Below are 23,834 nucleotides of genomic sequence, written 5' to 3'. Positions count from 1 at the left end.
TTTTTAATTTTGAAAGACTTTGTGTTTTGAATTTTGAAAGACTATAGGTTTTTTAACCCATATTTAAAACATAGAAAATACAGTGAAAGAAGTTTAGTAGATGCCTGTATAAAACCCTAAAACCCACATAAAGCAGTTGAACTTATGGGTGGCAGGTAGCCTAGTGATTAAGGGTGTTGGGCTAGTAAATTAAAGGTTGCTGGTTTGAATCCCAGAGCCGTCTAGGCACTTAACCCTAATTACTCCTGTAAGTCTCTTTGGATAAGAGCATCTGGTAAATGCTTCAAAGAGAGTTTTTGACAAAGGCTTGCGATGGTATTGCTATTTGATGTTTGGTCTGTTTGGTCTGTTTGGTCTGGTCTTCATGAAAAATCTTCATGAAAAATCACGAGTTATGTATTTGTTTGATCCATGTTGATTCAGCAAAATTAAACAAAATCAAAATGGCCCCCCTCTTGTGAGAGTGATTCAGTGTAGAGTAAATGCTTTCTCTTCTGAGCTCATTGTCTCTGGCACACAACATTACATTTACATTTAAGTCATTTAGCAGACGCTCTTATCCAGAGCGACTTACAAATTGGTGCATTCACCTTATGATATCCAGTGGAACAACCACTTTACAATAGTGCATCTAACTCTTTTAAGGGGGGGGGGGGGGTTAGAGGGATTACTTTATCCTATCCTAGGTATTCCTTAAAGAGGTGGGGTTTCAGGTGTCTCCGGAAGGTGGTGATTGACTCCGCTGACCTGGCGTCGTGAGGGAGTTTGTTCCACCATTGGGGTGCCAGAGCAGCGAACAGTTTTGACTGGGCTGAGCGGGAACTGTACTTCCTCAGAGGTAGGGAGGCGAGCAGGCCAGAGGTGGATGAACGCAGTGCCCTTGTTTGGGTGTAGGGCCTGATCAGAGCCTGAAGGTACGGAGGTGCCGTTCCCCTCACAGCTCCGTAGGCAAGCACCATGGTCTTGTAGCGGATGCGAGCTTCAACTGGAAGCAACTGGAAACATCTCTGCCAAGAAGTATCCTTTGGCTTTGGCATCGTTTTAGCAGTTCCTCACTTATTTATTAAGGTGTTTCTCAGGTGAATTATTCTTATGTTTGCCTTTAGTCAAATGTATTTACTCTCTAATATCTTATAATATAACAAAAACTTTATTTAGTCTCTGATCTCTAATACACACACACAAAACGTCTGACAAGCATTGATTGCATTACATGTACAGTAGCAGGGCAACTTGTAATCTTGATTAATGAAATACTAAAGCAGGGTTTTCATCACAGGGCATGTAAACCACACAAACACTGCACCATCTCAAGCCCTGACCAGGGTTGATGTCTTCTCAGTTTCAACTCAGAAGGCTAAATTAAGAGCAATCACTGAATTACAAACTCCCTATAAAAAAACAATGGTACATTTTCAACAACAACAACAAATATTTGACCACCAGCCTCCTACTGACAATGTGTCAAGATTTATTGACAGTGAAGGGAGCGCGTGATCGGCCCATGAAGTGATGAAGAAGTGTACTTGGTTCTCTCATCATCGCGAGACCCCTGTCATTCTTGGCGTCTTCTCGCGAGAATCAAACGCCACTGCCCGAATCCAGCTGGTACGGCAACAAGAGGTAGGTGGGGATGAGATGGACATTTTGAAAATGATGGATAACGTAAAACTGTTGAAATACAAAAATGCGGCATCGTGTCATGTCATTACAAAAATGAAACAACTATGTGTTGGTAGTGATTCTAGTGAATTAACGGCGTCCATTCAGGCCACCTAAGCATTGCGTCTAGTCGTGACTGGAGAAGGTGAGAATCATAATATGCCTATGGATGGAAATAACCATAGCATTTCTGATGTTTACAGTGTGACTGTCTACATGTGATATTTACTAGGTTATTATTTGATTGAACCTGCATTTTTTGTGGTGCGCAATGTGCTGCAAAGATACAGGGTGTTCCCCTCCACAGACCCTGGCGCCTTTAGCGGAGGGTGCTGCCATCACTGCGAGTGCTCTTGCGCAACGACAGATGTGTTTCATAGTATCATATGCGGCCACTGCGATGCAGTGATTGAAAAATCTATTTATGAACACACACATTTTTTTATCTAGACTATTTAAATATGTTTGACAGTAGACTGTTGTTAGAATGCACCTGCAGTGTGTCACCCTAGAACAACTTGCTTTAGGACTACAGCCTACTGTAGGGGTGAAATAATATATTTCAATGTATAGATTATAACTACTATAAAGCACATAACCCCAGCTCAACAAAGGATTGCGGTAGGTAGTGTAGGCCTACAATATGGCAGCTCTTCTCACCAGTGTGCAGTCTGCCAGCCTACTGGCCTTCAGTCAGGTCAGCTTCCTCAGCCCGCCTGTAGAGGTGTGGAGGAGACTTTATTGGTTTTCCCCGAGGTGGTTTGGAGCTGTTATGAGGTGTTAATGGGCTGAGTAGTGGTTGAAGGGCTACTGTGTGTCCTCTCTGTGGTTCTGACTCAGTAAATGTACAAACTCACTGTTTGTTCAGCCGCTGACTTGCCATTTAGGCTATGGTTGAATTAGCTTATTCCAGGGTGCAACAGTTTTTTCCTGACCTTGTGACTTGGCCGGGCCTCCAGACTTTTGCCTGGTCAGGAAAAACTGAGCCCTAGGAATAATTCTCCCATTAGTGGCATGCAACTAGAGACCATTTTTCCTTGGTTAAGGTACAAGATCAGGAAAAACTCTGGGCCCTAACATCCAGCTTCTTTGCCCATCAGCTCTGTAGCAGTGAGTTGAGGTCTGACCAGCCAGCCAGTGACCAGCCAGTCAACCAGCCAGCCAGCCAGCCAGCCAGCCAATCACCAGCCAGTCAGTTACCATGGGGAACATCTTTGGCAACCTGCTGAAGAGCCTGTTAGGGAAGAAAGAGATGAGGATCCTGATGGTGGGGCTGGATGCTGCAGGGAAGACCACCATCCTATACAAACTGAAGCTGGGAGAGATAGTCACCACCATCCCCACTATCGGTATGGAAAGTCTCACAATGAAGGTCATTGGCTATAAAGGATGAGAGAAAAGTCAAATGTGTTGTCATGTAGAAATGTTACTTATCCTTAAAGGCCCAAAGCAGACATTTTTATATCAATATCAACGAATTGCTGGGTATGTGTACAAATTACCCATTGACTCTGTACCGGTACCTCCTGTATATAGCCTCGTTATTTTATTGTGTTACTTTTTAATTTCTACTTTAGTTTATATTGTAAATATTTTCTTAACTCTTTCTTGAACGGCATTGTTGGTTAAGTTTGTGTAAGTAAGCATTTCACGGTACGGTCTACACCTGTTGTATTCGTCACATGTGACAAAAAAACATTTGATTTGATTTGATGTAACAATTAAGTAACTTACTGTAATAGATTTCCATAAAACATGGGCAAAAGAATACAAAAATTACAATTTCTTAAGAAATAATCTTGCTACCACTGTCTGGGAGTGGTCTGAGTGGGGAGGGGAAAACTGAAAACTAGCTGTTATTGGCAATGAGGTTTGGAACTCTCAGAGCCGGCTCTAGCCTTTTGGGGGCCCTAAGCGAGATTTGGTTTTACAGCTAATTTCAGTTTTGAAGCAAATTTCCTGCAATTCTACAACATTTGCCATGACTTATGCCATGATATCTGAGTGAGAGTGACTAACTAAATCAATGGGGGCCCCCTGGAGATCAGGGCCCCTAGGCATGTGTCCTGCGTGCCTGGTTGGTATTTGGCCATGATTATTAGTTTAGATAGCTGGCTAGACAAAAATTGTTAGCTGACATGGCTAATTGATGGACTGTCAAGTGACTGACATAACAAGAGAAAAATTGCTAATGCACAACCACATTTCAAACGTGCACATTGTGTATTCTAATATTCTAACTTTCAACAATAAGTTGAGACCCCGACTGAGTTCCTTTCCCCCAAAAAATAATGTTGCAGTTTTAAAGCTGTTTTCTGCAGTTCCACACATTTTGCTATGGGGCAGAGATAATAAAAATTTAAAAAGTATAACAAAATGCATGCAATTTGCCATGGGGTGGAGATAATGTTTTCAGTTTTATAGCTAATTTCCTGCAATTCTACACATTTTGCCATGACTTATGCCATGTTAATGATATCTGAGTGAGAGTGACTAACGAAATCAATGGGGGCCCCATGGATGTCAGGGTGTCTGGGCACATGCCCTGTGACCGGTCAGTATTCGAACATGATTACTACAAGTTTAGATCGCTGGCTAAACTAATTTACCAATCTAAAAATTGCTAGCTGAGTGACTGTCAGTGTCTTTGTTCAGTTTATTTTGCACAAATAGAAAGACAGTTTGTAACAGTAAAACAACAACAACAACAGTATGTGCAGGAGGAGAAAAAAGCCCAAAAGGACTTAGTAGCTCCTGCACTAATGGTCATAAATCACACAGAGTCAGTGTCTGACATAACAAGAGAAAATTTGTTGATGCACAACCAAATTTAAAACTTGCACCTTGTGTATTCTACTGTTCTATCTCTCAACAGTAAGTTGAGACCCCAACTGAGTTCCTAAAATGGGGGGGGGGGGGGGGSKKATGTCTCCTGGTGCCAGCCCTGGGAACTCTCTTTGTTATTGGTCTATCAACCAATTTACCGCATGGTGATGTTACCATGGAAAGCTGTAACTCCGCCCATGCAAACCTGCTGATTAGAAGGTCCTGTGTAGATTGCATTTTCAACCAGCAACTATCAGGAAATAACACTGATGAAAATAACACACACTTTTACAGTGTTAGTTTCATCAGCTGTGATACAAAATACAGGACAAACTGAATTTTGACTCAACTGGCCTTTAATCATTACACACCTACAACTGTTWATATGGCATTTATAACACACACACAGCTCTTTATAAGGTGTTTATAACATACCTACAGCTGTTTATATGGCATTTATAACACACACACAGCTCTTTATAATGTGTTTATAACATACTTACAGCTGTTTATATGGCATTTATAACACACATGCTCCTTCCCCTGCTCAGGGTTTAACGTGGAGACGGTTGAGTATAAGAACATCAGTTTCACGGTGTGGGACGTGGGGGGCCAGGACAAGATCAGGCCTCTGTGGAGACACTACTTCCAGAACACACAGGGTAAGTATTGTGGGAGCTAATAAGCTTTAGCTCAGCAGGCTAACACATTCTTGTGACGTGTAAGCTGAGCAGGAGAGCTCTATGAGGTCCGCAGCACGGCTAGGTTTCTGTTCAACCTGATCATTTATTGCACACACCTGGTGGCTAAATCAGTCCCAAATTACAGGGGAAGAATGAAAAACAAAGCAGTGGAACTGGCTTTGAGATTTGAATTTGAGGGCTATAGGCCCACGCTGGGACAAAGACTGGCACTCCAGATCTATGACACATCCAACACAATGATGTATTGGGCTGACACACACTCTGGTTATAGACATTTGCATACTGCATTAACGGCTTCAAATAAGCACGTTTTTCAAGCCAAATTCAAAGCATCTTACCAGATTCGTATTATGATTTTTTCTATTATATATTATTTGTTTTTCTATTCTATACTGTACCTATGATACAGTATGTGTACAATACCCCTCTTTCACAGCCCTTTGAACATTAAAGGTAGAGTCAGCGATTAAAGGTATAGTCAGCGACATTACATAGATGCAGGAAGTGAACAGCATAGTGGGTACATTTTTGCAACAACTTAGAACGTTGAAGCACGAGGCTCAACTTCTCTGTTTTTGGTCCCGTGGCTACCACATTGTAAAGGCCTGATGTGAACCCGTGCACATGCACAGATACTGGGTGTGACTGTGTGAGAGCGAAGTCTTGCATTTCGCTCATCGCTATATCTGCGGTGCTGCAGGTGGCAACGTAATTTCGCTGACTACCTTTAACCTGTTCATTCTGATAGAGGGGGATGTCAAACAGTAAACCTTTGTCCTCATAGGGTCTGTAGTGTGTTGACAGGATTGTTCTGATTCCTGGTTGCTACCTTGAGGGTATGTTGTGTGTTGAAGTCAGGTCTGTTGTGATTCCAGGTCTGATCTTCGTGGTGGACAGTAATGATCGTGAGCGGGTGAATGAGGCTCGAGAGGAGCTGATGAGGATGCTGGCTGAGGACGAGCTACGAGACGCCGTGCTTCTTATCTTCGCTAACAAACAGGTATGGACAATGAAGTGCTTATTCTATTCTATTTTATTCTATTATATTAAAATTGCCTCACTCACCATGTATTTGTATCTGTTACCTGTGTCTAAATCATGTGCTTTTCCTCGCTACCTGTCCTTCTGTTTACCTATGCTTTCCTTACGCCTATTCTACTCTCTCATGTGCTTTTCTCCACTCCTATCCTTCCATCTTTACCTCCCGTTCGGCATCTAGGACCTGCCCAATGCCATGAACGCAGCAGAGATCACCGACAAGCTGGGGCTCCATTCCCTCCGTCACCGCAACTGGTACATCCAGGCCACCTGCGCCACCAGCGGAGACGGTCTATACGAGGGCCTCGACTGGCTGGCCAATCAGCTGAAGAACAAGAAGTGAGTGGACCAATCAGAGGAGAGCGAGGAGAAACTTTAGTGTCAGCTCTTGAATCAAAAAGTGGTAGTTGGTTTTAGTTGATCCATTAAGTGAAAAATCCTGACACGGTGGGAGTGAAAAGTGATTGGTGTGTAGGAAGGGGACTTAGAGAGAATATCCCCATTCCTTGAGGACATTTTCAGCCTGTTGTCAACTATTACAAATGGTTAGCGCTGTCCAGCCGCGGGCCATCAATGTCAATACATTAACCTTAATAATAACCTTCAAAAAGTATTTAAAATGTAGTTATTTATTTAATTATTATTTATTTCAGAATGGACAATGGCAATGTTAGTTTGGTTTGGAACACTGTATTATGCATGGCCATACAGTAAAAGATCTCTTGGAAATGAAGTTTGAAATGATATCTGTCTAATGTTATATATTAAGCCAGTCTTCTGACAGTATTCTCTTTTTACACTAAAATTGCTACTGCTGGTTGGAGCAATGCAGTAGTGGTAGATATTAATGGAGAGTGACATAGGTTTGTGTAAAACACGTCCTATATGCAAAAGCATGCTTTTTTCTATGTCAACTGTATATTTACACGGTTTGCTTAACAAGTACAAACATACAGAATCAAAAGTTTGGACACACCTACTCATTCAAGGGTTTTTCTTTATTTTTTACTATTTTCTACATTGTAGAATAATAGTTTAGACATCAAAACTATGAAAGAACACATGGCATCATGTAGTAAGCAAAAAAGTGTTAAACATATTTTATATTCTTCAAAGTAGCCACCGCCTTGATGACAGCTTTGCACTCTCTTGGCGTTCTATCAACCAGCTTCATGAGGTAGTCACCTGGAATGCCTTTCAATTAACAGGTGTTCCTTGTTAAAACTTCTTCGGGATCGGTGTCCCGTCCAAGAGGACGGTTGAGCTAACGTAGGCTAATGCGATTAGCATGAGGTTGTAATTAACAAGAACATTTCCCAGGACATATCTGATATTGTCAGAAAGCTTAAAATCTTGTTAATCTAACTGCGCTGTTCAATTTACAGTAGCTATTACAGTGAAAGTATACCATGTTATTGTTTGAGGAGAGTGCACAATTTTGAACATGGGAAGTTATTAATAAACATATTAGGCACATTTGGGCAGTCTTGATACAACATTTTGAACAGAAATGCAATGGTTTATTGGATCAGTCTAAAACTTTGCACATTCACTGCTGCCACCTAGTGGCCAAAGCCTAAAGTGCACATTGGCTGGAATAATACATTATGGCCTTTCTCTTGCATTTCAAAGATGATGGTACAAAGAAAATACAAAACAACGGTTCTTTTTTTCTTTGTATTATCTTTTACCAGATCTATTGTGTTATATTCTCCTACATTCCTTTCACATTTACACAAACTTCAAAGTGTTTCCTTTCAAATGGTACCAAGAATATGCATGTCCTTGCTTCGAGGATATTATTTTTACTATTTTCTACATTGTAGAATAATATTGAAGACATCAAAACTATGAAATAACACTTATGGAATCATGTAGTAAAAAAAGTGTTAAACAAATCAAAATATATTTTAGATTATAGATTCTTCAAAGTAGCCACCCTTTGCCTTGATGACAGCTTTGCACACTCTTGGCATTCTTTCAACCAGCTTCACCTGGAATGCTTTTCCAACAGTCTTGAAGGAGTTCCCACATATGCTGAGGACTTGTTGGCTGCTTTGCCTTCACTCTGCGGTCCAACTCATCCCAAACCATCTCAATTGGGTTGAGGTTGGGTGATTGTGGAGGCCAGGTCATCTGATGCAGCACTCCATCACTCTACTTCTTGGTCAAATAGCCCTTACACAGCCTAGAGGTGTGTTTTAAGTAATTGTCCTGTTGGAAAATAAATAATAGTCCCACTAAACGCAATCCAGATGGGATGGCGTATCGCTGCAGAATGCTGTGGTAGCCATGCTGGTAAAGTGTGCCTTGATTTCTAAATAATTGACTGACAGTGTCACCAGTCAAAGCACCCCCACACCATCACACCTCCTCCTCCATGCTTCACGGTGGGAACCACACATGCAGAGATCATCCGTTCACCTACTCTGCGTCTCACAAAGAGACGGCGGTTGGAACCAAAAATCTCACATTTGGACTCATCAGACCAAAGATCATATTTCCACCGGTCTAATGTCCATTGCGCAATGATTCTTGGCCCAAGCAAGTCTCTTCTTCTTATTGGTGTCCTTTAGTAGTGGTTTATTTGCAGCAATTCAACCATGAAGGGATTCACACAGTCTCCTCTGAACAGTTGATATTGAGATGTGTCTGTTATTTGAACTCTGTGGAGCATTTATTTGGGCTGGAATCTGAGGTGCAGTTAACTCTAATGAACGTATCCTCTGCAGCAGAGGTAACTCTGGGTCTTCCTTTCCTGTGACGGTCCTCATGAGAGCCAGTTTCATTGACTGACCTTCATGTCTTAAAGTAATGATGGACTGTAGTTTCTCTTTGCTTATTTGAGCTGTTCTTGCCATAATATGGACTTGGTCTTTTACCAAATAGGGCTATATTCTGTATACCACCCCTACCTTGTCACAAAACAACTGATTGACTGAAACGCATTAAGAATTAAATAAATTCCACAAATGAACTTTTAACAAGGCACACCTGTTAATTGAAATGCATTCCAGGTGACTACCTCATGTAGCTGGTTGAGAGAATGCCAAGAGTGTGCAAAGCTGTCATCAAGGCAAAGGCTGGCTACTTTGAAGAATCTCAAATATAAAATATATTTAGATTTTTTAAACACTTTTTTGGTTACTACATGATTCCATATGTGTTATTTCATAGTTTTTTAATGTCTTCACTCATATTCTACAATGTATAAAATAGTAAAAATAAAGAAAAACCGTTGAATGAGTAGGTGTGTCCAAACCTTTGACTGGTACTGCATACCTGTAAGAATATATGTGAAATATACCTGAAAGTAATCATTGTGGTTGATATGTTCAATAGTAGATATCAGGATTTGTGTATGGACTGATTTGTATAGATGTATGAATATAACATTACAGCTTGTGTATTACCTTTCCTACATTGAGATTGGTTTGGTGCGACAATTGTTTTTGTGGCCTTATACAGTATCACTAGTGTTGAAACCCCTTTTACCCTGATGATGGTTTGTGTTTGGGACCACAGTTGTTGCTAAATGTATCACTTCATTTCCATTCTTTAACTCAGTTGAGTCTGTGCGAGATTTTTTTTTTTAAAGTAATGTTATATTACTGTAACAATGCAATTACTTAATATTCCAATTTATAATGTGTGTTAAAAAGCATTGAAACAAGGTTCAGTATTTTATGTTAATACTCAAAAATAGATTGATGATTGGATCCTAGTCATGAGTACTTATGTATTGGTGAGGATGTGTCCGGTGATACCAGTTTGCCTGTTAACTGCTCTGGTAGATCAATACAAATGCCAACATTCAACTTGTGTTTCTTGGAAACATTTCGATTCCACGGCTTCAAATCGAGTTAGGACTTTTTTTGAGTTTTGGGGTGTTTGAAAGATTTTTACAGCATGGCCGCAATTCTGTTCTGTGATTCAGAGGTCCCTGTTCGCCCCAGCCCTCTCATACCACCAGCCCATGTCCGGTCCCTGCAACAGCCCTGTGTTTCGAGCTCACTCCCCCCCAGCTCCAGCACTGGCCCCCTAACCAAGCCTCCGTCCCAATCCACCCCCCACAACCGCCCTCAGCTCCAGTGCTGTGCCCCCCCCTACCCCCTTTCCCCTCCATCTCCAGTGCTGTGTCTCCAGGGGTGTGACAGCAGTATGTGGGTCAGAGAGAGCTGCCCCCTGGGCTCCTGGCCCCCTGGGCCCCCTGCAGGCCAGCCACAATAGCGGCCCCAGGGCGGGTGCCATAGCTGGGATTTTCTTCCGTAACCGGGACACCCCTCGCCCAGGGCACAGACACACTGGCAGCAGCCCCACAATCAATTCATCAATCTGTTGAAGGGAATGGCGACCAGCCGGGATGTGAAGGCCATGCAGAGTACTGGGGACTGGAGCATCAACCTGCCTCCACACACAGCCTGGCCTCGGACTGACAGACAGACAGAAAGGCGGACAGGCTAGGGCCACACGGGATAATGATGATACTCTGGTGAAGAATCTGACGAGGTCTGGCGACAGAAGCTTGGGCAATCATGGAGCCATCATAGTAGTCTGTCATGGAGCCATCATAGTAGTCTGTCATGGAGCCATCATAGTAGTCTGTCATGGAGCCATCATAGTAGTCTGTCATGGAGCCATCATAGTAGTCTGTCATGGAGCCATCCCACTCATAGTAGTCTGTCTATAAGAATAGTCTGTAGTCTGTAGATAGAACCTCAGATGACAGATTCAGGACTGGCTGACACCAGTAACAGAAGGCTGTTCTTTCCATTTCCCTTACATCTATCTGCTACTAAAAATATTCAAAGTTAAGAGTTGACCCTTGGAGTTGAAAAGTCAGGAAAATTCTGTAATAAACTCAGTGATAAAAACTCTGAATATTGTGTTCTTATGCAACACCATTATAATAGTTAGAAAATTTATGAATTTTGTGTATGTTACATGAATGGCTAAATGTGTATAACATGCTAAACGTGCAATATTTGCTCGAAGTTCAGCTAATGAACTTCAGAGGCTCTGTGCTCCATGCAGAGGAAACTCAGAGTGCTGGCCTCTGTCTCCCCCTGCTGGATGTAAAATATATGACATGGATTTATTTTTCTTTAACCAGGCAAGTCAGTTAAGAACAAATTCTTATTTTACAATAACGGCCTAGGAACAGTGCGTTAACTGCCTTGTTCAGGGGCAGAACGACAGATTTATTTTACCTTGTCAGGTCGGGGATTCGATGTAGCAACCTTTCTGTTACTGGCCCAACGCCCAACCTGCCGCCCAAAAATCAAGGCACAGCTATGTACGCACACAAATGAGGTACTGCCTGCCTGATGTAAATAAATTAACACTGATGCTGCCACTAGATGGACCCATTATTCAAATGTTCAAATTTCGATGTAACCAGTACTTTAAACATATCTGTGTTTGATCAAGGTAGCGACTATGTTTACAAGCTTGTTGAAACGCATCTATAAATGCTGTATTACGTGTCTATGTAAGTGTTATAAAGAGCTTTATAAGTGTCTATAACGCATGTAAATCAATCAAATGCCACTGTTCCAAAACATTTTCAACCTACTATGTTTTGTCTAAGAGCGTGAATATATCTTTACATCAATTTATCTACCCAGTCCTTCATTATGGAACTGGAAACAACAGCACTGTGTTACATATTCATCACAACCAGATATTTATTTCCTGCACATTTATTAACTGCTCTCCATGCCACATGACATGGAACGTTGGCCCTATTCTCTGTTCTGAGTTGTGTGTTCTGTGTTCCATTCTGTTGGAATGAAGCATAGATTCAACGTTCTGGGTTTGGGTTCAGAAGTCACTTAACCATTTGACAACGGGCTGCTCCATACGCATCAAAGCAGGACTGATTAACCAGTTGACAGGGCTGGAGGACAACACTGCTCTTCACTGCATGGAGAGACAGTACAGCCACTCAGACCCTAATCCTGTTACTGATTGAAAGTAACGCTAGTCCAAAATAGTCTACATGGAATGTAAATAAGCACATTTAGGATGATACTAAATAATGCTATTGTATTGTTTCAGTAGCCTACTAAGCTTTGCTTACAATGTATTTTCATGGATTATCAAGCATGCTGTTATTAGCCTCCATATTAGGATTCTGACCAATTAGAGTTTTAATTTTAACCATAGGCTACACACAAGACTAGATTCAAAAACTGATTCCATCATTTGGTTTATTGCAATATTATAATAAACATCATTACTGTGAATTAAATAACACATTTTTCTAGATATGATTGTACTTAAAAAGGGCCTATTGAAATCATCTGCAGTGTTTTCATATATTTATAAATTAGATTAGGCTAATCCTTGACCTTTTATTTATATTATAGTAATGTTTTACAGTAACCACAGAATGAAACAGATTTTCTCACGAGCACTCACAAGCAACGACACTGATTGGTAAACCAACTGATCTGGCCAATCAAGTGCCTATCTGGTCTGTATCACCGCGAGGGGTGAAAGCTGAGCGTCAAAATACGTGTTCACTTTTGCCAAACTCTGTCTGAATTGACGCACCATATCGGAATTTATTTACCGCCCATATTTACTGGAAGTATCTTATATAATAATAAGAACATGTTTCTGCGTCAAGTCAATCTGCCACTTTAAAAAGAGAGAAATGTAAAGTAATCGTGGTACTGAAACTTGGACCTATAACTGTAGACTTGAGTCTCGAGTCTTATGAAGATCGGTCTTGAAGTTCTAATTTGTTGAAATAGTTTTACCTTTCCCCAAAAAAGTATCGAACGAGTTGAGGACTTCTTGAGGATTAAACCGACCTGCTCTACTGTATTCCTGGTCATGATTATTATCGGGTTGGTTTGAACCTAGGCATGGACCGTTGGCAGGTGTCCGTTCTGTGTATTGTAATTCTATCATGTCTACAGCCCACGTCGTCTCAAACGCAGGAAGGTAAGGGATTTTATGAATTTTGATGTGTCAATAAATCAACTACAAACTTTGCATATATACAGTGCATTCGGAAAGTATTTCCGACCCCTTGACTTTTTCCACATTTTTTACGTTACAGCCGTATTCTAAAATGGATTAAATAAAAATGTTCCTCATCAATCTATGGACAATACACCATAATGACAAAGCGAAGATATTTTGGCAAATTTATAAATATAAAAAAACTGAAATACCTTGTTTACACAAGTATTCAGACCCTTTGCTATGAGACTCGAAATTGAGCTCAGGTGCATCCTGTTTCCATTGATCAACCTTGAGATGTTTCTACAACTTGATTGGAGTCCACCTGTGGTAAATTAAATTGATTGGACATGATTTGGAAAGGCACACACCTGTCTATATTAAGGTCCCACAGTTGACAGTCAGAGCAAAAACCAAGCCATGAGATTGAAGAAATTGTCCGTAGAGCTCTGAGACAGAATTGTTTCGAGGCACGATCTGGGGAAGTGTACCAAAACATTTCTGCAGCATTGAAGGTCCCCAAGAACACAGTGGCCTCCATCATTCTTAAATAGAAGAAGTTTGGAACCACCAAGACTTCCTAGAGCTGGTCACCCGGCCAAACTGAGCAATCGGGGGAGAAGGGCCTTGATCAGGGAGGTGACCAAGAACCCAATGGTCACTTTGACAGAGCTCCAGGGTTCCTCTGTGAAGATGGAAGAACCTTCTCTGCAGCACTCCACCAATCAGGCCTTTATGGTAGAGTGGCCAGATGGAAGCCATGCGTACGTAAAAGGCACATGACAGCTCGTTTGGAGTTCACCAAAAGGCACCTAAAAACTCTCAGAACATGAGAAACAAGATTGAAATCTTTGGCCTGAATGCGAAGCGTCACGCCTGGAGGAAATCTGGCACCATCCCTACGATGAAGCATGGTGGTGGAAGCATCATGCTGTGGGGATATTTTTCAGCGGCATGGACTGGGAGGCTGGTCAGGATCGAGGGAAAGATGAACGGAGCAAAGTACAGAGAGATCCTTGATGAAAACATGCTCCAGAGCGCTCAGGACCTCAGACTGGGGCGAAAGTTCACCTTCCAACAGGACAACGACCCTAAGCATACAGCCAAGACAACGCAGGAGTGGCTTTTGGACAAGTCTCTGAATGTCCTTGAGTGGCTCAGCCAGAGCCCGGACTTGAACCAGATTGAACATCTCTGGAGAGACCTGAAATAGCTGTGCAGCGACGCTCCCAATACAACCTGACAGAGCTTGAGGGGATCTGCAGAGAAGAATGGGTGAAACTCCCCAAATACAGGTGTGCCAAGCTTGTAGCGTCATACCCAAGAAGAATCAAAGCTGTAATCGCTGCCCAAGGTGCTTCAACATAGTCCTGAGTAAAGGGTCTGAATACTTAAGTAAATGTGATATTTCAGTTTTTGGTTGTTTAAAAAAAAATCTAAAAACCTGTTTTTGCTTTGTCATTATGGGGTATTGTGTATAGATTGATTTGGGGGGAAATGATTTAATTCATTTTAGAATAAGGCTGTAACGTAACAAAATGTGGAAAAGGTGAAGGGGTCTGAATACTTTCCGAATACGCTGTAGTGGTAAACCAGAAGATCAATTCAATGTGTATTGGCTGTAGCCTGCAGGCTACATTATTTTCGTAATCAGGCATCACTTTACATTTTGTGTTGATAATCAAATTCATTGTTTTTATTATTTTCACTGCTGATGACACACACACACACACAGAGAGAGAGAGAAAGTCTGTTTCTCAAGAGGTTGCTTTCCTGTTCCCGTATTTCACAGTAAAAGCCCCTCCTGGTCTCGGTGACTGTAGAGGAATCGCCAGTTTGCTCTCTGAGTCACAGTGGATATAGCAGAGCAGCAGAGCAGGTAGACCACACCAAAGCACAGGGCCACACTCACATGTGGCCCTGACAGCCCAGCAACACTACTAGTAGAAAACCAGGGGTCAGGGATCAGCCAAGACTTTTGGCATGTTGTTGTGTTCTGGTTGGTTGAATGGAACTCACTGTGGGACAAAAACATTTAGACTCAATAAAGGTAGACAATGTCCAATTGTGTGTAAACTAGACTCTGACATGTGTAGGCTATAAAAATGTACGCTCGATATGCCCCATTGACTGGTCTTGGCTGTGAATGTTTCTCAATCATTAACCAAGCCCCTCTATATCCTTCTTTCTTTCTTTCTTTCTTTCTTTCTTTCTTTCTTTCTTTCTTTCTTTCTTTCTTTCTTTCTTTCTTTCTTTCTTTCTCTCTTCCCTGTTCTTGTTCTCTATCTCTCCCCTTTCTCTCTATTCTGTCGCTCCCGTCTCTCTCTCTCTCTCTCTCTCTCTATATATGTATATATCTCTCTATCCTTCTCTCCCCTATATCTCTATTCTGTCTCTCCCCTCTCTCTGCTCTCTCCAGCTCCCCCATTCCCTCTATCTCAGAGATAAAATAGTTCCTCTGTTCTTCTTTCAGAAGAGGGGACTTTGCTACACACATTACCAAGCTGTAATCGGCCTCTGTAATAAACCGCTGTAATCAGCCTCTCTGATTTGGGCTCCCAAGTGGCGCAGCAGTCTAAGACACTACATCTCAGTGCTAGAGGCGTCACTACAGACACCCTGGTTTGAATCCAGGCTGTATCACAACTGGCCGTGATTGGGAGTCCCATAGGGCGGTGCACAATTGGCCCCGGGTTTGGCCGGTGTAAGCCGTCATTGTAAATAAGAATTTGTTCTTATCTGACATGCCTAGTTAAATAAAGAGAGCTCATATCCTGTGTGCTGGAGACATATGTGACTAGGAGGCTATTGCCCCTGTTAACGACACTGGAGGTCAATTGTCCCATTCAAATGAATGTCTCTAGTGTTAAGTCTGTCGCTTTGAGTGACTGAGTTGGGTGTATATTTGGGAGTAGTTTCTGTATTTTGAATGTTGGAATAGAGTAGTTAGAAACATGACATCCCAATTCTCTGGTAGATAAGTGATCATTTCAGTGGAGCATTCTTAGATGCTTTCACTAAAATAGATTTGTGTGTGTGTAGCGGACATGAGTCGGTCATGGTCCCGTGATGAGGAAGCCCCGCCTGCGAACTTCCAAACCCTTGGCCTAAGTGGGAATATTGTCTTGGTCTAACGGTCTAACGTTGGTTGCTCCCAAGGGAGACCCGGGTTAATTTCCTGCATGTTCTGCGTGGGTATATGTCACTTCCTGGGAGACCCGGGTTCATATCCTGCGTGTTGTCTGCGTGGGTATATGTCACTTCCTGGAAGACCCGGGTTCNACCCGGGTTCATATCCTGCGTGTTGTCTGCGTGGGTATATGTCACTTCCTGGAAGACCCGGGTTCATATCTGCGTGGGTATATGTCACTTCCTGGAAGACCCGGGTTCATATCTGCGTGGGTATATGTTACTTCCTGGGAGACCCGGGTTCATATCTGCGTGGGTATATGTTACTTCCTGGGAGACCCTGTATGTGTATGTATATGTGTGTATGTATGTATGTATGTGTGTGTGTGTGTGTGTGTGTGTTAACTCTGATACCATTCACATGCTACTGGTAAGAAGAGAAAGGAAGAAACTCAAGTTCCGCTTCAAACACATCATGTTTTCCCATTAAATTGTGAGTTATTCAAACAACAGAGACAGTTGTAACGACTAATGTATAAATAAGGAAGAATGTTTTTATTTAATTGTGTCCAATCACGCATGCAACTGCTGGAGTTGAATAGGTGGAGATTTACATTAGAGTAGTTTCCCCTGCTGGAGTTGAATAGGTATGGAATAGAATGGAGATTTACATTAGAGTAGTTTCCCCTGCTGGAGTTGAATAGGTATGGAATAGAATGGAGATTTACATTAGAGTAGTTTCCCCTGCTGTTTCGCCGATTAGTGACTAAATGCACAGTGTGAATGCAGCTCATTCTCAATCATTTCAGTATTTTGCAGATGTGCAGGAACAGGAAATGCTGTCTGTGCATTTTGATCCAGTGTGGATCCATTGGAAGGGCCTCCCTTAACTCATACAGTAGCTGCACATGCACAATGAATGTGTATAGACTGTACAGTATAGAGACTGAAATGTGACTGCTGTAGAAGTGGTCAGTAAGAGATGGTGTAGATGTCTCCTTCCTGCCTCCAGCTCCCCTCCCTCCCCTGTCCAGACTGGAGTTCTCTGTTCACACATGGCCTATTGTCTCACTGCCATGATCTCAGCATTGTGGGCCCTCTATCTCTCTCTCTCACACAACACACACACACACACACACACACACACACAACACACACACACAACACACACACACACACACACACACACACTCACACACACACACACACACACACACGCGCACGCACACGCACACGCGCACGCACACGCACACGCACACGCACACACAGAGGCACACACACACACAGAAGCACTGTCTGTCACTGCATCGATGGAACACACTGTCCACATTGATAGCTCAGACCATTACAATGCTATTATTTGTCTGGTAAGACCTTGTTCCCCCATCCCCACCTCTATCAGCCTCAGGCCTGGTCCATGCAGAGGGGTTATGGCCTGCACCGCTTCAAACACAGCTTCAGACATATTAATAGACATATCAACAGACATATCAACAGACATATTAACAGACATATCAACATACATATCAATAGACTTATTAACAGACATATCAACAGACGTATCAACAGACATATTAACAGACTTATTAACAGATATATCAACAAAACCTATTAATAGACATATCAACAGACGTATTAACATATCAATGGACGTATCAATAGACATATTAATAGACATATCAACAGACATATCAACAGACATATCAACAGACATATCAATAGACTTATTAACAGATATATCAACAAAACCTATTAATAGACATATCAACAGACATATCAACAGAACTTATTAATAGACATATCAACAGACATATCAACAGACTTATCAACAGACATATTAACAGACATATCAACAGACTTATTAACAGACGTATCAACAGACATATTAACAGACATATCAGCAGACTTATTAACAGACATATCAACAGACATATCAACAGACTTATCAACAGACATATTAACAGACATATCAACAGACATATCAACAGACTTATCAACAGACATATTAACAGACATATCAACAGACTTACCAACACACATATCAACAGACATATTAACAGACATATCAACAGACATATCAACAGACTTATTAACAGACATACCAACAGACATATCAACAGACATATCAACAGACATAATCAACAGACGTTATTAACAGACGTATCAACAGACATATCAACCGACTTATTAACAGACATATCAACAGACATATCAACCGACTTATTAACAGACATATCAACAGACATATCAACAGACTTATTAACAGACATACCAACAGACATATTAACAGACATATCAACAGACTTATTAACAGACTTACCAACACACATATTAACAGACATATCAACAGACATATCAACCGACTTATTAACAGACATATCAACAGACTTATTAACAGACATACCAACAGACATATTAACAGACATATCAACAGACATATCAACAGACTTATTAACAGACATATTAACANCAACAGACTTATTAACAGACATACCAACAGACATATTAACAGACATATCAACAGACTTATTAACAGACATACCAACAGACATATTAACAGACATAACATTTAAACACAGCAACAGACATATCAACAGCATCCCATGTCAACAGACTCATCACTGCAGTCACACATACCATCACACCACTATATGAGTCCAACTATCTAGGTTGTTTTGTTGAAGCTCTTACTCCATACCAGTGCACTCCTTGCCTGAGGTACACTGGTCTCTCTGTTGGTTGGTTGATTGAACAACACTGACAATAAACCTTCTTTCTTCTCCCCTCCTTCCTGTGTGTGTGTGTCAGTGGTGTGTACTGGTACCCAGAATGGGCTGAGCTCCACAGGATCCCAGGAGAACCAGTACAACCTGATCAAGAACCGCTACACAGGCTGTGAGATCATCATGGGTAACCTGGAGATCACCCAGATAGAGACTGACTGGGACTTCAGCTTCCTAGGGGTGAGACGGAGACGCCATTTTTTATTAGAAGATCTCTTGTTGTTGTTGTTCTTCTTCTTCTACTTCTTCTACTTCTTTCCTTCCATGAGACATGTTCATGAGGCCTCCTCTGATAATTGAGGTAGTCTGGCAATGTGACTGTGTTTCAAGACGATCAGAGAGGTGACAGGGTACATCCTGTCTCTGTCCCTCCAGACCATCAAATAGGTAACAGGATACATCCTGTCTCTAACCTGTCTGTCTAATTGTACTGTTACAGTAACAGTAGTATCTCATCTGTGATCTGATGAACTCTGTAACTCTGTCTCTGTCCCTCCAGACCATCAGAGAGGTAACGGGCTACATCCTAATCGCCATGAACCACTTCAGACGTCTGCCTCTGGAACAGCTGCGCGTGATCAGGGGCAACACCCTGTACGACAGAGGGTTCGCCCTCTCTGTCTTCTTCAACTACCCCAAGGAGGGCTCCAATGGCCTGCAGCACCTGGGACTCACATACCTCACTGGTGAGTGGAGGAAAGGAGGAGGAGGGAGGGGGACAGGAGAGTACAGAAGGAAAGAGGAGAGGAGGGAAGGAGTGGGAGATATGGAGAAAGGGAGAAGGAAAGAGGAGAGGAGAGAAGGAGGGATAGTGGTAGTCAGGAGTGGTTAACCCCCTGGAGTCCATTGACTCACCGCTGCGTCAATCTAAGTTACATAACAAAGAAATTTCCCATCAAAATGCGTCAGTTTAAACTAGAGATATCTGGGTTGGATGCGTCTCAATCCACCATATCCGTCAGTTTAAACTAGAGATATCTGGGTTGGATGCGTCTCAATCCACCATATCCGTCAGTTTAAACTAGAGATATCTGGGTTTGGATGCGTCTCAATCCACCATATCCGTCAGTTTAAACTAGAGATATCCGGGTTGGATGCGTCTCAATCCACCATATCCGTCAGTTTAAACTAGAGATATCTGGGGGGTTTTGCATTGGATGCGTCTCAATCCACCACATCCGTCGGTGTAGCACTTCCGCATCTGCAGTGAAAGGTGGCAGATCTAGAGCGGTGTTTGTCAGACCATGAGACATCGTGAAAATAGGTCTTCTTACGTAAACTTCTGTAGCATCCGAACGGTTTGACGGTTTGAATGGAAGTTTGAAGGTAGGTTTGTGCCACACAAAAAGGGATTAAATATGTATTTAAAAAAAGGACAGATTTAGTGCAGACACTTCAAAACCTTGTTTCTTATGATTGATTTTTTGCACTGTCCCTTTTGCCATTTACTGGATGAATGTGTTATTCATTGCTTTTCTATGGGCCTTAGTAGTAAAGGCCAAAATCTATATCCCCCCTGCACCTTGGGTCAAAGAGAGAGCCAGGCGGAGCCAAGCTCCAGCACCTTATGGGTCCAAAAAGGAGTAGGATAGGAAGGAGGCTAAAAGTACCAACCCTAACCCTAACCCTGGCTTCATGTCCTCAACTTGGTTCAACCCCAACCCAACCCTGGCTTCATGTCCTCAACTTGGTTCAACCCCAACCCAACCCTGGCTTCATGTCCTCAACTTGGTTCAACTCCAACCCCAACCCTGGCTTCATGTCCTCAATTTGGTTCAACCCCAACCCAACCCTGGCTTCATGTCTCAAAACTTGGTTCAACCCCAACCCCAACCCTGGCTTCATGTCCCTCAACTTGGTTCAACTCCAACCCAACCCTGGCTTCATGTCCTCAACTTGGTTCAACTCCAACCCAACCCTGGCTTCATGTCCTCAACTTGGTTCAACCCCCCCCAACCCTGGCTTCATGTCCTCAACTTGGTTCAACTCCAACCCAACCCTGGCTTCATGTCCTCAACTTGGTTCAACTCCAACCCAACCCTGGCTTCATGTCCTCAACTTGGTTCACCCCAACCCAACCCTGGCTTCATGTCCTCAACTTGGTTCACTCCAACCCCAACCCAACCCTGGCTTCATGTCCTCAACTTGGTTCAACTCCAACCCCAACCCAACCCTGGCTTCATGTCCTCAACTTGGTTCAACCCCAACCCTAGCCATCTCTAGCCATAACCCTAACCTTAATCCTAGCCATTACCCTAATCCTAACCCTAATCATAACCATAACCCTAATCCTAGCCATAACCCTAATCCTAGCCATAACCCTAATTTTAGCCATAACCCTAATTTTAGCCATAACCCTAATCTTAGCCATAACCCTAATCCTAGCCATAACCCTAAATTTAGCCATAACCCTAATCTTAGCCATAACCTTGATTTTAGAGAGAGAACTAAAAGAGGACATCTGAAATGAGGAAAAGCTACAGAGACGTAGGAGAAATGAGAGAGAGAACAGAGGTGAAGAGATGCCAGACACGGAGGACACATTGTGTGGGTGGCAGGAGCCAGGAATCTCTGGTGATTACTGTAAAACACCACACCCTCAGTGTGCAGACAGGTGTGTAATGGAACATGGCAGGAGAGGGGGGTTAGAGGTGAGAAGGAGGAGTGAAGGGGAATTGATGGTAAAGACCTGACTAATGACTTTATTGTTAAAGCAGAACTTCAAGTTATTCCCAACAACACTGGGTTTCACCTGTAGTTCGCGGTGTGTTTCCGTGTGTTTGTATACCTGCCTCATATGTCACAACCCCTCCAACCTCCAAGGAGAGGTTCTGGGAGCAGCTCCTCCCTACATGCTCCAGCATGTCGTGGTTATTGTTTAATGAAAGGGGAGTCTAACTGGAACTGTCTTAGTGTAACACAGATTTGTTCTTCCTCTCTCACAGTCTCTCTGTCTCTGTCTCCCTATCTCTTTCCCTCCCTCCCCATCTATCTCAATTTCAATTTAAAGGGATTTAAATTGAATGGGAAACATATGTTACATTGCCAAAGCAAGTGAAATAGATAACAAACAAAAGTGTTTTTTCTTTTTACTTTAAACATTACACTTACAAAAGTTCCAAAATAATAAAAACATTTCAAATGTCATATTATCTCTATATACAGTGTTGTAATGATGTGCAAAGTACAAAAGGGAAAATAAATAAACATAAATATAGATTTTATTTATAATAGTTTTTGTTCTTCACTGGTTGATATTTTCTTGTGGCAACAGGTTACAAATCTTGCTGTGACTGCATACAGGTATTTCACCCAATAGATATGGGAGTTTAACAAAATGTATTTTCAAATTCTTTGTGGGTCTGTGTAATCTGAGAGAAATATGTGTCTCTAATATGGTCATACAGGAAGTGCAGCTCAGTTTCCACCTTATTTTGTCTGCCTTCGGCGGCCTTTCTCAATAGCAAGGCTATGCTCACTGAGTCTGTACATAGTCAAAGCTCTCCTTAAATTTGGGTCAGTCACGGTGGTCAGGTATTCTGCCACTGTGTACTCTCTGTTTAGGGCCAAATAGCATTCTAGTTTGCTCAGTTTTTTTGTAAATTCTTTCCAATTTGTCAAGTAATTATCTTTTTGTTTTCTCGTGATTTGGTTGGGTCTAATTGTGTTGCTGTCCAGCTTGCTTAGGGGACTCTTCTCCAGGTTAATTTCTCTGTAAATGATGGCTTTGTTATGGAAGGTTTGGGAATCGCTTCCTTTTAGGTGGTTGTAGAATTTAATGGCCCTTTTCTGGATTTTGATAATTAGCGGGTATCGGCCTAATTCTGCTCTGCATGCATTATTTGGTGTTTTACGTTGTACACAAAGGATATTTTTTGCAGAATTCCACATGCAGAGTCTCAATGTGTTCTATAACTTTAGCCAGATCCTAATTGGTATGTCGAATTTTTGTTTCTTTTGATGGTATAGAAGGCTCTTCTTGCCTTGTCTCTCAGATTGTTCACAGCTTTATGGAAGTTACCTGTGGCGCTGATGTTTCCGAAGGTATGTATAGTTTTTTGTGGGCACTCGGGCAATGGTGTCTAGATGGAATTTGAGTTTGTGGTCCTGGCAACTGGACCTTTTTTGGAACACCATTATTTTTGTCTTATTGAGATTTACTGTCAGGGCCCACGTCTGACAGAATCTGTGCAGAAGATCTAGGTGCTGCTGTAGGCCCTCCATGGCTGGGGACAGAAGCACCAGATCATCAGCAAACAGTAGACATTTGACTTCAGATTCTAGTAGGGTGAGGCCGGGTGCTGCAGACTGTTCTAGTGCCCTCGCCAATTCGTTGTTATTTATGTTGAAGAGGGTGGGGCTTAAGCTGCATCCCTGTCTCACCCCCCGGCCCTGTGGAAAGAAATGTGTGTGTTTTTTGCCAATTTTAACCACACACTTGTTGTTTGTGTACATGGATTTTATAATGTCGTATATTTTTCCCCCAACACCACTTTCCATCAATTTGTATAGCAGACCCTCATGCTAAATTGAGTCGAAAGCTTTTTGAAATCAACAATGAAGACTTTGCCTTTGTTTTGGTTTGTTTGTCAATTAGGTTGTGCAGGGTAAATACGTGGTCTCTCGTATTTTGGTAAAAAGACAATTTGACATTTGCTCAGTACATTGTTTTTTTGCAGAGGAAATGTACGAGTCTGCTGTTAATGATAATGCAGAG

At 42.1% G+C, this 23,834-nt stretch overlaps 2 protein-coding genes and 1 long non-coding RNA gene across 4 annotated transcripts in view; all 3 read left to right on the top strand.

Annotated features, from left to right (window-relative positions):
* Window positions 1–10,891, top strand: part of LOC139028070 (uncharacterized) — a 181,785-nt gene extending 170,894 nt beyond the window's left edge. Inside the window, exon 2 of the long non-coding RNA XR_011480244.1 lies at window positions 9,043–10,891. This is a non-coding gene — a long non-coding RNA (uncharacterized lncRNA). The remainder of the gene's footprint in view (window positions 1–9,042) is intronic.
* On the top strand, window positions 1,576–10,891 carry LOC111966804 (ADP-ribosylation factor 3). Of its 2 annotated transcripts, none has more exons than XM_023991741.2 (5): window positions 1,576–1,623; window positions 2,763–3,011; window positions 5,040–5,150; window positions 6,068–6,192; window positions 6,412–10,891. In XM_023991741.2, exons 2-5 carry the CDS (start codon window positions 2,864–2,866, stop codon window positions 6,571–6,573), a joined length of 546 nt encoding a protein of 181 aa, XP_023847509.1. In that variant the 5' UTR covers window positions 1,576–1,623; window positions 2,763–2,863; the 3' UTR covers window positions 6,574–10,891. The 2 variants fall into 2 exon arrangements, with proteins under 2 accessions (XP_023847509.1, XP_023847510.1); XM_023991742.2 differs by lacking the exon at window positions 1,576–1,623 and adding an exon at window positions 1,636–1,807.
* A 1,894-nt stretch (window positions 10,892–12,785) lies between these two features.
* The window catches only part of LOC111966807 (receptor tyrosine-protein kinase erbB-3-like), a 28,824-nt gene continuing 17,775 nt past the window's right edge, over window positions 12,786–23,834 (top strand). The window contains exons 1-3 of the mRNA XM_070444581.1: window positions 12,786–13,184; window positions 19,143–19,297; window positions 19,617–19,803. Coding sequence (XP_070300682.1) covers window positions 13,106–13,184; window positions 19,143–19,297; window positions 19,617–19,803 — 421 coding nt within the window. The 5' untranslated portion in view covers window positions 12,786–13,105. The remainder of the gene's footprint in view (window positions 13,185–19,142; window positions 19,298–19,616; window positions 19,804–23,834) is intronic.

Source organism: Salvelinus sp. IW2-2015, linkage group LG7, assembly GCF_002910315.2.
Source record: "Salvelinus sp. IW2-2015 linkage group LG7, ASM291031v2, whole genome shotgun sequence".
In the NCBI taxonomy this organism is placed as follows: Eukaryota; Metazoa; Chordata; class Actinopteri; order Salmoniformes; family Salmonidae; genus Salvelinus; species Salvelinus sp. IW2-2015.
The sequence above is the reverse complement of the archived record's forward strand: the minus strand, read 5'-3'. Positions and strand labels throughout refer to the sequence as shown.